At 33.6% G+C, this 15,874-nt stretch overlaps 1 protein-coding gene across 4 annotated transcripts in view; it reads right to left on the reverse strand.

The window, feature by feature from the left end:
- Window positions 1-15,874, reverse strand: part of LOC145674903 (uncharacterized) — a 157,566-nt gene that overhangs the window by 39,327 nt on the left and 102,365 nt on the right. For all 4 annotated transcript variants that reach the window (XM_081745161.1, XM_081745162.1, XM_081745163.1 and 1 more), the window contains 2 exons: window positions 12,689-12,727; window positions 5,894-5,944 (listed from right to left, as the gene is read on the reverse strand). In XM_081745161.1, the coding sequence (XP_081601287.1) occupies window positions 5,894-5,944; window positions 12,689-12,727 (90 nt within the window). The remainder of the gene's footprint in view (window positions 1-5,893; window positions 5,945-12,688; window positions 12,728-15,874) is intronic.

Consider the following 15,874-nt stretch of genomic DNA (forward strand, 5'->3'; position numbering starts at 1 on the left):
ATAGAACCTCATCCAAGAGGATAAATTGGGCCAAAAGACCAAACACGTGGTACAACGTATTGCTTACGTTTATATTTTGACAATTTTGTACCCCTAAAAGGGAACAAGGTGGAACACCCAAATTTATCATAATACATGTTAAGGTCCGGTACTATAATACCAAATGTTTAAATTGGGCAATTTCCAAAATTTAAGGGGTGGGCCAAAGTACCCCTCCCAAATTTTTAAAGGAGTGTACAAATATACCGATATCTTATGAAAGGGAATGGACCCCTATACATGACCATATAACCATATAAGGTAATAACATCTCATCAAAGGGGATAAAATCGACCAAAAATCAAACACGTGGTATAACGTATTGCTTACGTTTATATTTTGGCAATTTTGTGCCCCTGGAAGGAAACGAGGTGGACCGCCCAAATTTATCATGATACATATTAGGGTCCTGTACTATAATACCCAATGTTGAAATTGGGCAATTTCCAAAATTGAAGGGGTGGGCGAAGGTACCCCTCCCAAAAATTTAAAGGGGTGCATTAATATACCCATGTCTTATGAAAGGTAATGGACCCCTGTATACGCCCATATAACTATATAGGGTAATAACACCTCATCAAAGGGGATAAATTAGGTCAAAAACCTCCGAAATTTGAATTTTTGGCAATTTTTTACTCATGAAAGGGAACGACATAGACACCCAATACTAATAGAGGTACATACTATGGTCCTAGGCTACTATACCAAATTTTTAGATTTGGCAATTTCCAAAATTTAAGGGGGGTGGTCCTATGTACCCCTGCCAAAATTTAGGGGGTGGGCCAAGGTACCCCTGCCAAAATTTAGAGGGGGTGGTCCTCTGTACCCCTAGGTCATTGACCCCGGCCAGGGACCATGGGTCCTGAGGCAGGGACCCAGGGGCCAAAAAGTTAGGCAAAGTAACGCCCATACTACTTGGTAATTAGTAATAATAACGATTTAAAAACAATAAAAAAAGGAAGTCGCCCAACTCACAGTACACGCACTATTTCTACATTCACAGATGGAATGAAGAAAAGCTTTGTCAGAATGGTCGAATGCTGGTTGAATCCCGGACTTCCCGATAGAAGCGCAAAAGCTAATCACTCAGTCATGTTTGTTGTGCAGTTGTATTTAGCTTAACTTAAATATATTCCGTAGTCTTTTTTTTGGGTAGGAAGGGGGGAGTTCCGTAATGATATGTTGAATCCCTCTTGTTAAAAATTCAGAAAACTTGAGGATTGGGTAAACTGTGATGGTGGTTCTATAAAACTTAACTGTAGAATTTCAAGAATATACAGAACCAAAAGCTCTAGATGTGCAGCCTTTAAGTGTATCATATAAATCTAAGTATTTCTCTTATGTTTTATTTTAATTTTATTTTGTTTCAAAAAGAGGGTATGGAATATTTTGAAGTAAAAATACTACATACTATTTTGCTCGTTATTTGTGTATTCTTTAAAAAGAAGTGTTTACTTTTAGGGTTGGCTGATTTACACCAACTTTTTTTTAATAACTGGTTTAAACCACAAAAATAAAAAGATTAAAAATGCGAATCTTGTGAACTTCATGGTAACGTTTCCAGATATCAAACTACCTGCAATAGTTTTATTTCCCTTTCACCTTTTAATCAAGGTGTCCCATGTTCAATTCTCGGTCGAACCACAATCCTTCTTTCATGCGTAACCCAAGTAGCGGTTCGGATGTCAGTTTAAGCGAAAGTCTTCTCCTTGATAACCTCGGTATTTCGTAAGGATGTTAAGCCTAAATATACGAAACAAACCAAATTGTATATTTCTACATGCCTAAATGCGTGTTGTTTTATAAAGAAGCCAATATTGCTTAAATATATTGATAGAAATTGGCAAAATTTATCGATTGCCTACGTCGCTTCCAACATTAGCTTGAATTGGACTTTCAATGATATCTACGTACCGGTACTAAATTTGTAATTTAATACCTCAGTTTTAGCGTACTGATTATGGTACGTTGACCTTTAAATTTTACATGCAAAGCAATAACAGGATTTTCCCGTTATTGTCTTACATTTCAAGTAATGTTGGGATTTTCCCAATGGCTAGGGCGGGAGATTCTCAACTTAAGAAATTTACTGACCGCACTTCTTTAAGCTTATGGGAGTTCTTCCGGCATAACCCCGCTGTTGCATAATAACATCAAGGCGAAACAAACTTAGGCTATTTCTGTGAATATGTAATATAAATACATAAAGCAAAAAATCTAAGTCAAAAAAGCCTGGTTTAAACCAAAAAAGCCTGGTTTAAACATCCCCCAAAAAACGGGTTTTTGGCATTTTCAAAAACAACCACGGTTCTTGCCAACTCTGCTTACTTTTGTATATAGGAGGTTAAAAAATTCTTATTATATACATTGGTTAATCCTGTGGAATTCATAATGTAAATATGTTGAAGAAAAATTGTTTGAAATATTTTTTTCGAAATTCATATTTTATTTTCGATGTTTTATATTATTATCAGCATCAACCACTAATTAAATGATTTTTTGTGTTATAGAGAAGCGATACAAAGTCTGTTTTATCAATTTAAAGCAGTATTTTCAAAAAAGCCCAAAATTTCCGAAGCGAAAAAGCAAAGCAGAAAAAACCGAGTTTTTTTCCAAAAAAGCCGGTTTTTTTCCGAGCCCTTGCATCTCTATTTCTGAGAAGTCAAATTCAATTTTGTTAGTGCATTTATTAAAGCCTGGTAGCACATGGAGAATCACCATCAGTTATATATATTCTTGAGATGTTGAAGGAATTCAAGTGTACAGATTGTAACAGGTTAAGTTTCAGGAGTTCACAGAAAATGCGATCATATACATCCACTAGAAATCGGTTTAAAAATTCCATAGTGTAACATTTTAAATTTCAAAACTACGAAAAACCTTATGTCCTATTTCCAATGCAAAAGCAGTTAATCAGATCCTCCTATCTATAATTTTCTTTGCTAGTTAAACGTAAATCTTCTACTTGTTACCTATTTTCAAATAAAGCTACTTTCTCTAATTTGGTGCTAGGAACAATGCACAGAATATTAATATTACACGATCATTGGTGTACGATACAGCTGTAACTCATACAACGCTTCATAAATGAAATAAATTTCCAACACCTAATTTGCCTTGTGTAAAACTAAAGCAATATGAATGTATAATACATAATTTTACTTGTGAATAATAGACCCAGCATTTTACCGACGGCTAAAATGTCTTCCCTCAGTCAAATTCAAAAACTGTATGGCGTACATAATTGTGAACTCTGTTATCAAATTATTTTCAATTTTGTTAGAGTCGAGTTTCTACCAATGCTTCTGTGTGTTTTCGAAAACAACAAATGCTTTTACCATCATACCTTAAATTCTCCGAAAAAACATAATTTCGTCAGTGTATAGGTATAGAATATTTGTATCTTCAAACACATGGGAATATTGATAATTTCAACAGTTATTGGGTACTGATAATGTTCGTTATTATATGGTAAATTATGAGATATATTTTCTTTAATTTTCATTACATTACATAAAATCTTTCAGGTGTGGATTTAGAAAATTCTAAGTTGTATAGATTGTGCACATTTATTTGCAATTTTGTATCAATTATTTTCAAATGTAGTGATTTCGCTTCTATAAAACATTAGAGGTCAATAAAAATCAGAAATGATCTCTTTCTCTCCCTCTCAATGATGACGTGGATAGTGCAATTTTAACAAACACTGCATGTTGGAAGACTGGCAATGTCTCGTTTTTTCGTACAAGTTACCTTTTACTGTATTCTTCAGTTATGGGGCCTATTCCACTATTGAAATTTGCAAATTTTAATTTTGCGCTTTGCAATTTGCACCAACAATTATGCGCACAAAAAGTATTTCTGCAAAGAGAAAAGTGCAATGGAGGAAATTACAAAGAAAATTTGCGGAAATATCAGATTTTTGTTCCACTGAAACTCACAAGTACACAGCAAGAGTTTGCAAAGTTGTATCGTATTTTGAAAAAAGAATTTCGGCTTTGTCAGAATGACTGACTGAAAAGCCATTGTAGTTTGAAAATATTTCAGAGGTTATTGTATTCATCATGTGATGAATCAAATGAGGATGCGATTCCTAAGAAAGTGTATAAACCCAGAAGCAACTTCCATGGCATGAATGTATTTCAGTTTAAATAATGCCTTCGTTTAACAAGTGAACAATTAGAATTCGTATTGGAACACATTGAATCGGCTTTGGAAAGAAGAACAAAACGTAGTAAAGCCCTTACAGCAAGACAACAAATACTTCCTTGCTTTCATGGGCTAGGAAATGGTGCCCAAATGCACGGCGTGTCGAAAGCAACTCTTTGTAGAACAGTAGATGATGTTGTTAACTCTATTATAAACATCATTTTCTCACAAATGGTATAGTTTCGCTGAACTTGATTTCTTTATATGAAACAAACAATATATTACGTTTTGATTGGACCACTAGAAGAACTGCTATTTTCTTCTCACCAACTTCTTTTTATTTCATTTCTTAAACAATTCACTAAAATTCGTATTATGTATGAATCCTTGCAAGTTACTAACTAGAAAGCAGCGCCTGAAGTCGCACTTCAACATTAAACTTTCACTTTGCAGACTTTGAAACTTACGTGCTATATTACATTCCGTGCTAAAAGTGGTCGAACACGTTATTAATACAATACCGGTACCTTCCAACTTCAACAGAGTTTCCACTATTTCACTCAATATCTAAGTATGCATCTATTATTAGTTTCATTGAATTACAAATACATAGATTCTTTCAGGTGGAACTAGGTACCACATGTTAGAACGAATATCATGACAAAGACTTGGGCATATAAGGATGCTCTTGCAGGAATCGGGTCTAAGGCTTCGGTGACCTTTCACCTTCTTGGAGCCTCTTTAACTTGCTCCTGCCAAAATGATTCTTTTTTTTAAGGATAGGTAACACTTTTTAAAAACAGAATTTTGTGATTCTGACGACCGCGTACTTGAGTAATGTGGTCTTTCATGTCTGTTTTAGCACAAATAAAAGTTTTCTCTTTTAGTTTTGCTTCAGAAATTTAAGTAGAGTTTTGTTTTTATCTTTATGAACATTCAAAAAGAAAGCTAAGGGAGAAGAAATTTACACTGCCAGGGATGAAAATTTTCTTTCACAGAAGCGATAATTTTTGCCAGGGTGGAAATCCCGGACATCCACAGATCAATTTGAAAACAGTATTTGCCAATTAATTACAGAAGTATTATACAAGTTGATAAAATTGAATACAGTATCGTTTCACTGGAAGCAATTTAATTTGTATGAAATTTTTATTTAAAATGACATTATTAAGCCTAGGTTACTTGTAAAATGTGTTTCCGGATTCGGAAAATAATTTTAACTGCGTGCGTACTACTAGATTTTATGTTGAGTAAACCTATCCATTTATACGTCTTCCTATTTACAGAATAAACATTTCTCTCAAAATATTATATGCTAAAACCTAGAACTAACATTTTACGTGACTTATAATAGTCAAGCATATGCATTAATCTCTAATGTGTGAGAAAATACTTTCTTTTGCATGCAAACAATTTGTAAGAAACCTGCGGCTTTAAGCGAAGTTTAAAAGTATACAGGTTTGTATTGGTTAATGGTAAGCTAACTAAGCTTCCTCTTAGACCTTTGTAATGTCGACTAATTTAACTTGGCGTAAGCTACCGCGCCACATGTAATCCATAAGACAAGAGACAACATGAATTTACTAATGTAAATTAATGCGGTAATCATAATTTTAAATATGATGCAAAATGTGTAAGTTATTATTTAGTTTCTTCCGAATAAGATTAATTCTATTTTGTAAGAAACAGCAGTGAAAATTCTTACCACTAGCAGACGCTAGTTTCTTCAACGAGTCAACAATCTTCAAAAGGCTGTCTGTTGAAGAAATAAGAAGAAAAGAATTAAAAAATAGTTATTACTAATTTTTTCCATTATATTTTCAAGGACGACTTCTACTTTATTTCAAGTGATTCTAAAGATTGCTTAGCTGGAGTATTGTGTGCAATACACTAAGTTTAACAATTTTTAATTTCATTAGCAACTCAGTGTTGCGTAATGATGATATAGAAATATAAACAGTTGTAAAAGGTTAAATATATTAATATCAATCTTCTTCATAATGAAATATTAAGTTACATTACTTTTAACATTAACTTTAAGCTCTTTTGAGACCGATCGACATTGTTAATAGTCCCATAGCAGTTTTTCACTGATTTATCGTTGTAATGAATAAAATTGATAAAATCAAATATACATGTAGTAATCATTGAATTAATGTGCAAAGACAAACTATTTAGTATTTCATAGATACGTTTGAGAAAAGCTTCTGCATTTCTTGTATTCTTATTAACAAAAAGGAAAAGTATTTAGTCCAATATGAATGGAAGTATGTATAAGAAAGATCAGAAACGATATTCAATTAGGAGTATATTAAATACCAAACTGAGTTGATGATTGCAGAGAGGACCTCAATCCATTTTTGTATATTTGAGATGTTGAAGAAACATTATATACACCCAGACTTTTCTTGTGCTCAACCTATAGTTCAATATTCCCTTTACATCGTTGGAACACCTTTGACATCTATTCTTTCTATACAGAAAGTTACTTGTATTCTAGAAAAACAGAAAACTTCATAAATTTAATTTCATTAAGAATCATAACTCGGATGCTTTCTGCAACTCCTGATTCAACTATAAGACTTTTTTGCGAACTGTTCGAAAAGAACTCGACACACTACATTTACGGAATTAAACTGTAACCAAACTGTAAATGTAAACTATATAGGTAAAAACCCAAAACCATGTCAGCAGTGACTACTCATCTCTTTCAAAGTCTTCAAAGCGTATTCCATGAGAAATATTATAACTTTCGGAACCTATTCGAGGTAGCTATATTCACTCGAAATAATAAATTAATCTATGAAAATTGTGACAAACACCCATTTCAAGGTAAGAGGTGGGTACATACTTTCAAACAGTAAATAACCTACAAAACGAGCCAATGCGAACTAAACTCGGAGTGCAAACTTGTGGAATAGAGATTTGTTGCCGAGCGATCCTGTTACTAAACGAGGTCGTCCATTATATGTACCAATTTTTATTTCTCATAGCAAGGAGTAATTGCTTACACGATTTCCTTCAGGTACATCCAGTAGTTAGCGACACACACACATACACGCACAGTCACTCAAATTTGCTAACACACGTATACCTGAAAGGAAATTATAAACTTTGGAATGTATACGTCAAGAGCAACAAGTATTATCCAAAGAATGAAAGTGGCTACAATCAAAATTCAGTTCAAGAAGACACTCAAATTACATATTTGTAGCAAGAAAGAAGATATACACATTTGCAATGTTGCTCCCTCATCTGTCACGCTCTTCGCGAACGAATTGCAAGCTGCAGAACCAAAGCAGAAGTATATGCTCTTATCTTTCAAATAAAACATTACTAAATGCATTTCTATTCTCTTTCACATTGGAAACGAGAAACCAAGAATGATAACAGAAAAATAAAGCTAAATATGTATTAAGATTGTACAACAAAGCAAGAAAAGGAATCGTGAAACCAATACTCCCATCACAATTTATTTAAAATTAAAATTGCACATTTAGTCCGACACATTATATTGTGCAATGATTTTCCGAGAAAGCTTCACTGTGCACATTTGCGTGTAACATCTGTAGGTGTATTAAAAACAGGAGAAAAATAAAAGTTAAACAAAAAGAAGTTATCGATGAGTTCACTTTTGAAACCCCTTTTCTACAGTGTGTTCTATTTTCTTGAACATAGGACAACCATATTTAGAGTTCTATATTTTGCAAATTCTTATCCAGTACACGAGGTTTTCAATAGACGTTCGCAGTGTTAAAGTTCAAATTGGATATGTGTTATAGTTATGTTTAACGTATTCTGTTTTAGTTCTAAGAGTATGTTTTGCTATATTAATGGTGACACTTGTAAAAGTGCGATGGAAAATTAATATTAATCTCTAAATATTTTTATGTCCATAAAGAATCAGAACGAAGGAATTGTTACTTCTTTTAAACGGCCTCTCTTCCTAAGGAGAAAGACCAATATAATGCTGTGTCTGGTTCAAATGTTCCCCTTGGTCTACCCACTGGATGGCTATCAGTAGTCAAATTAAAATCTTTCAGGACCTGGAAAATACTATCCACAGATGCATTTATTTCAATATTTGGCTCCAGGGATCCAAAAGAAATCAGTCAAGGACAAGAAACCATTTCGTTTGATGACCACCTATAATTCATGTAGAATGTTGTTTAGTACATTAGATATTTCTTCAGTGCCCTTGCTTAATGTATCAAGAATTAAGTTAACATAGACGTCCATTGCAACATAGAAGTCGACTAGGATTCTGCCACTGCGCGAAAGTTTGCACATAGGTCTGCTTAGTGTATAGTATGTGTTGGCATGGTTTACATTTTAAAAATAAGGAAACAGTGATTATAATAAGCAAATTCTTTGAGTCAAAAATATTAATTATAAATCTGTAACTATTACATAATTAAATAATTCGCGGAGCCTATTGAAACACTATGAAAAACCACCAAGGAATAGGTGCACAAACTTCATGGTGTATTGATTTAAGCTGAAACAAGGAAGCAACAAGGACTGTAGAACTGGAACGCGAAAAACAACGGAGAATGATGAACTAACTGGAAGTCCAACTGTTTGGCATAAAGTAAGAGTACTTTTAAATTAATGAGATTCAGTGTTGGTATTTAAAATTTTCCCAGGAATCACGAATTCAGTCATATATGCTTAGCCGTCACATATTATATATATGCTATCACAAACCATCCTTTCGCGTTGTGTATACGATTAACTGCTACTTCATAATGTATGGTTATACTAAGTTTGACAGGCAAACATACATTTCCTTCTTCGATTTACGTATAGTGAGACGTGTACACCACATAAAGAAGTGGTTTGTTTCGCGTGATATTCTCTCTATTAATATTGAAACCAGTAGTAGAAATAGATTTCCTTTACTCTGGTTGTATAGTAGGGAGAGAATACATTGAAAACGAATATATTCTTGGACGTTTCATTGATACAGAAAAGTACTTCTTGCTATCCGTGACCGTTTTTTTTTCTTTATAGAGATCATTACTAAAGCTGGAAGCATACGATTTTCTGCCACATCAAAGGCTTTCCTCTTTCTGTTGCTGATTTTGTTCTAAGATGAACAACGTTAAATCCGAGATGGTTTAAATCTGAAACTTCTGGTTTGAATAGGGGGTTAAAGGAAAATATATCTATTATTCTTAGAGCACCAAAGCTATTTTTAATTGAAACCTTTCCCGTTATCTCTTATTGTCTGTGAAATCAACCTAAAGTTGTACCGGACTTCTACTGTTTTCGGTAGTTCTACTGTGAAAATTGCTGGCAGAAAACCGTTTTTCCGTATGTATAAATGACTGCTATTGCTCTATAGTGATCGATGTAGAAACTGGTAATTGAATATTTTTGTTACTGTCGGTTTGATAATTACCTCGGTAATCTAACTCGATTTCTATCTTTTGACTTGATACATATTCAATAAATTTGATGGTGAACTACTAAGTAATCCTTAAAATGTTTTCGTCTTACGGAGTAATGGATATATAGACAGGTGAAATACAAAACGGAGATTTACAAAACCGACTCCTAGACTCGATTTGTACTTAATTATAGTACTTTAGCCTGAAAAAGTAAAAGTTGTTCCATTTTTTTGTAATCACGAAGATTCGACACCTGGAAAAGGGGCCAGTTGTGATAATAGCTTCTGCTCAAACGGGCACAATTTTTCTATCAGGGTGAAATTCATAGCATTCTTCCGTCAATACTCACACTTTAACACAGTTTAGTAACAAGTTAGTTGCATTTAAGTACCCTTTAAAACAGAGAAAGGAAGAATGCTCAGTTAAGCCTTTTTTTGGTGTTTGAAAAATCGTCGGATATATTATCAGCAAATCAGTTACTGACTTTTAAAAGCATGGCTTCCTTTGATGACAGAAAGAAAGAAATGAATCATAAAATCACAAACTCTAAACTAATGTCGGCAAAAAAAAAGTTTGCTTTCTTAAAATAAAATTACCCAGTGGGATTCCAACCATGTTCAAAAGTTTTGAATCCAAACAGAACGAAAAAATTATACACGGTCGGGTATCGAAATAAATTTTGAAATTGTCTTCCAACTATATTGATAACGAGGAAACTCCTTAAAATCTTCCTTGTTTCTCTTACAATTTTCTTTGGGTTAAAAAGCGTGTGTGTTTTCTTTAACTATACGTTTTTTTTTGCATTGCCTAAGCTACTATTTTGCTCGGATACTAACATTACATTAAGCACTGGACAATGATCTAAATATTTCAAATAGCAAATATGTGTGTTGGGAATACTCTTTCTTTTTTATGGCTTTCCTTCATATAACCTCGAGCGCATTATTACTATACTCATAATGTAAGGAAGGCACACATTTATATTTTGGAGAAATGAACATACAGTAGTATACGTGCTTGAAAACTTAAGAATTAAGATAAAAAATTTATAACATTCACAACATTCGGTTTGAGCATTGTAGAAATTATCAAATACAAATGCTCAGTTAATTACATTGTGTAAGAGTGAATTTTATACAGAAATGTAAATGGTCATCCTTTATTGATTTTTGGGCGTTGAGCACGAAACTTACAACAGAAATGTGCTCCAAGCTAAGATTTACTTGTAATCACCAATTTACATGTTACATATAACGTTATAATAATGAAATTTACAAAACATTGAAATGATTACGGAAATAAACATAGCTATTCTTTATAATTTCTCGGACGCTGAACAATAAAATCACAATGATAATATCCTTCTAGCTCAGATTTAGTGGTAATTGCATAATGTACCTTTGACATATAACGCTATTATAATGAAATTGTAAAGGTAAAAGTCAGCAAAATTGTAATGATTCCGTAAATAGAAATATCAGTCGCTTATATATTTTTTGGCGTTGAGCACGAAAAACACAATTAATACGTGTTTAGAATTCAGATTTAGTAGTAGTTACACAATTTACATTTTGCATGTAACACTATGATAATGAAACTCTCAAGATTAAAGTAACAAACATTAACACAACTACAGAGCTGTCTCTTATAAATGTTTGGATACTGAATATGAATATCAAAACAACGTCCTCCTGGCCCACTATCGGTATAAGATCACTCTTAATATTTTGCTTATAGAGCTACAGGACAAGACATCTATTGATAAAAGTTACCTAAAGTATCTGTTTTAAACACGTCATCTCTTTGCTTGTTTCTTGTGACGAACTTCTGGGACATCTCTTGGAATCATCCAGCAGAAATTCGCTAACACTGAAACTGACCACTTTCCTTTGTAATATTGTTCCATCGCAGAAATGCCCTGGAGAAATCGTTCTCCTTGCTCGTCACGGAAAGATCGAGAATTCACTGGAAAAACATTAAGGTGAGAACCAAAGAAGTGATTTTGACATATTTCACGCAAGTTTTTTGTAGGCAATAGCAATTCTTCTACTAATTTTTTGTAATTTTTAGCTCGGTGGTTGCCCAAGAATCTGGTACAAACATTGCAGAAAGAATGCTACGAATGGTGCTCATTAGCACTGAGAAGAGATTAAAACACGTAAGCTCCGCTTGTGTGAGTCGGTGTGGTTCAGGATATTTGGTTTTTGGCTCAAATGAAGGATCAGTATCAGCGGTATGTGGAGCAGGTTCACCTTCACTTTCACTCTTTGTATTACTTTCCGTCGGAATGGTAGCCGGGGGATCGGGAACAGGCAATCCTTCTACATGGGCCACTGGACGAATGACAGATTATATCACTGGGTATTCGTTCTTCCTTTTCTTCTACCTATTTATACCTTCTTCAAGCAGGGTAGCATGCAAAAGTAGCAGTCTGTACTATGGTTTGTTGTTTCACGCCAAATAATAGGCACTCAAAGCGCAAGTAAACGTTCTTCCCATTCATCCAGGCATTAAGGGTAGATGAACAACTCGTCCAACAAACGTGGGGAGCGCATGATTTAATCTGGTCTCCAACAAGACACCCAAAGTGTAGTAAATACGCTCTTTGCACTGCAGCAATCAATGCCTACTTCCTGGAATTACAAATCACGTCCGCACACACTGCCCACCAAATTTTTACAAACGCAGGGCATTTCTGCACTTCCCCTGATTCACTGACACTTCGCAATGAAAACAATATGTACAACAGCGATAATGTTCTCACACCCTACTTCCAAACTGCTGCTTCACCAGTAACACGAACATTCTGCCAAACTACTGCTTGAAGCACGCCGTGAATACAATTACAGACAATAGTTTTAAATCATGTAATTATAATGTTCCATAGCGTTATATGAAAAATATAAGAGGCTAAATTACTCCGAAACCTGAGCCACGAGAGAATTCTAAGTTCAATGTTTGCGTTCCGTGGCCAAAAATAAATAAAAAACGGCTTCGTTTCTGCAAAAAAAAATAAAAATAAAAAAATAAAATAAAATAAAATAAAAAAATAAAAATAAAAATAAGAATTAAAAAAATGTTGATAAAAATGTTGTTTCATTCCTTACCATGTACAGGGTCTCCTTTTGCAAGCAGCCCAGGTTTCTCTGAAATTATTTCAATTGTTCATTAATATTAATATTTAATATGTATATTCATCAACAATAACATAATACTATATGACTAAGACAAGTTCGATACAAGTAGAGAATTGAAGTTGGTAGGTATATGTCTTGTTCCCAAGACACACTATTGTATTTAAAAAGGCCTGGGTTGTATTTAAATTGGCACATAAAGTGGATTGTAAATACTGCAGAATTCTTTAGTATACATTGTAAATAGTGCGTCAAACATAGGACATAACCGTGGGACGTTAAACTTTAAAAAGCATTTTATTTTGCACAAGTTAATTGAACTTGCGAAAGTTTTTCTTCAGTTAGGAAGATGCTAGTGTGCAAGGAGTTGTGAAGAAACTGAAATGTGTAACAAGGAAAGTAGTCAAATAAATTCAAAGTTAGCCATTAGATAGGCCTAACGTAGCAGACAGTGTCAGTTCTAGATTGTTAGGGTTATTCTCTTACATCTCTGCTACTGTCAAGAGGAAAATTATGATGAAGTTACTGAGTTTGTCATAGTTTAATCAGAATCATATCATCAACTGTTGCTATCAAACAAAACTTGACTTATTAGTTTATTTTCCTCATAAATTTGGGTCTACAGTGTTAGTGTATGCATTGCGCTATTATGAGTATATTGTATTGTATAATGAAGTTCCTACTTCTAACAAGTTTTCAGTTAAGATTGCTGCCGAAAGTGACATAAGTGCAGTAAGATTGAATTTGAGGGACGGTACTATAATTGTATGGTGCAATAACTTTGATTTAAATGAACATATCCGAAATGTATAACAATAAATATTCATGGTATGGTAGCAGAGACCATACAACATTGGATCACATTACATGATAGCATTCATCAGGAAATAACAGTTCCAAAGTTGAGCTTTTTCACTCCAAAGTTTCATCGTAAGTTACTTTTCGATTTTTAATTGTTGCCTTATTGCATTTCCAATTAGAAAAAGGTCCTCTATTTCAGGATTAACTCTCGGAGATGGAAAATAATTTAATGAAACACTATAACCGGAAATCCGTGTGAGTTCTGTTATTAAATAATACTTCATTGATTAATATATGAGTTTAAGAGTTTGTCACCAGTGGAGTAGTCTGGATATATGAGTAAAATAGGAAGGATAAGAAGAAATCAATGCGGTACTTTATTTGGTGCTCTTCTTCCCGTCCTGAAATTATAGACATTACGCCTTGTATCAAAAACTGTAGACAGATTTTTCATGTTTCTGCGGATGTGCAACTGTACAAACTAATTGTGAAAATAACATTGCATAATATGATTGTTGGAACCATTTCGTTGCAATGCCATTGATGATACAGACTTTGATTATATTTAGGGGAAATATTAGTAGCTTTATGAAAAAAACAGGTTTTTGAGGATTCCTGAATCCTACAGTGGTGTTACTAATGTGTTATGAGAAATATGATCAAAAGTAGTATCTAACATGTCTTCTACTACAGATGGAAAATGCCAGGCCAGTTGACATTAGAACTCTTTTATAAAAGAGATAACATATTTCTTGACGGTTCAGATAGCTGGATGATCAGCTACTTGACTAGTATAAGAAGCAATCTTAGATAAGATATTCCTAGGCAAAGGGCAGTCTTGTAAGACGATGGGTAACTTCACATGCTATCTGCAACATTGTGTTTATGCAAATAGATATGATGTTCAATATTCCATTTTAGAGTGTGGAGTGAGAAACAAGTAAAGCTGTCAGCCCTCGAAGGCAAAATTTATATGAGTATGTTCTAAAAAAGATAAAACTACCTTATCCTCAGTACATAACTCCTCTGATGGTTAAAGTAAAATGCATTGTAAACGAGCCAGTGGACAGAAATCTGTTAAAAGTTGTCAATGTGTAAGATACACTTTAACATAGTTTGTGGTAAACCTGCTTTAGCTTTTAAACTGAAACTCGCATATGAACTGTACGACACTATCTGTAACTAAGCTGTCAAGTTTTCGGCATGCTATCAGTAATGAAACGTGAAGTTTTGTAAGAAAAAATTGTATGATATGTATGATACGGGCAAGGTTTATTCGCGGCTATTAATTATCATTCAATACAAGAACTAATATAAGTACACTGTTCTTCAAAATGAACTTTCTCCATTATTGATTTCTTATTCGATGAAGACTGTAATATTCAAAAAGAAAACACAACTTACTGGAAAACGAGCTGGCGATTATATCTTCAAGAGACACGAGAGCAGATAATAAGTCAGTAGATGGAAATGCGTTAACGTATTATGGACAGAATGAATTGGAATCATAATATCTAATCTTCATTATAACATATAACATGATAAAGGCAATCACATCTATCCATGGTACGAACATCAATCACCGACAACTATAAGACTCAATAAAATGTTATGAACGTGGCAGGCGTTCAAGTCATTATAGAATCCAACTTTTTTTGACTATGTTCACAATATTGCCCAATGAACTATAGTACTTGCCCAATCAAGTACAAAATTCTTATTTTATATATTTTTCTACATGTCATTGTCTTTATATACGATTTATAAATTCTGGTAGTAGCAAGTATACCCAAAAGGAAACAGACATCACACTCATTAGTTTCACTTTGTAAATGTTTTAAAAATAAAGAGAAAAGCGTGCAATATTTAAGTGATGTAGATGGAAGAAAATCATTTCTACTGTTCGTATATAAAAAAATATAGTTTACGGTATGGGAAAGTTTATTTGTTGGTGCTTGACACTATTGGCAGTGCAATGTTGCCAGGTAACTTTACATCGTCTCAAAGGACGTAATTTAGTCAGTTGTCCCTACTGAAAACGCAAAATCTCCTTGTAACTAGGAAGAAAGAGAGAAAGAAGGAAAGATAACATAGAAATACTGTGACAGTTATTAAAGGGAAACGGATATAGAAGAGAAGATATAGAAAAAAGAAAAAGAGGAAGAAAAGAACAAGAAGTAGAGAAAGAAGGAAAAAGATGCTTTGGTATTGAAAGTTTAGTTTAGAAAACTGAGATCCTGAACAACCTGTTGAGGAAAGAAGGGATTAAAACTTACAGGGAAGGAAGGAAAGAGGATAATAGACTTAGTGAGAGATAAAAGAAAGAACAAAGAAAAGGAGATATTTTCAGAAGAGGAA

Source organism: Thermobia domestica, chromosome 18 (assembly GCF_964235325.1).
Source record: "Thermobia domestica chromosome 18, izTheDome1.hap1.1, whole genome shotgun sequence".
In the NCBI taxonomy this organism is placed as follows: domain Eukaryota; kingdom Metazoa; phylum Arthropoda; class Insecta; order Zygentoma; family Lepismatidae; genus Thermobia; species Thermobia domestica.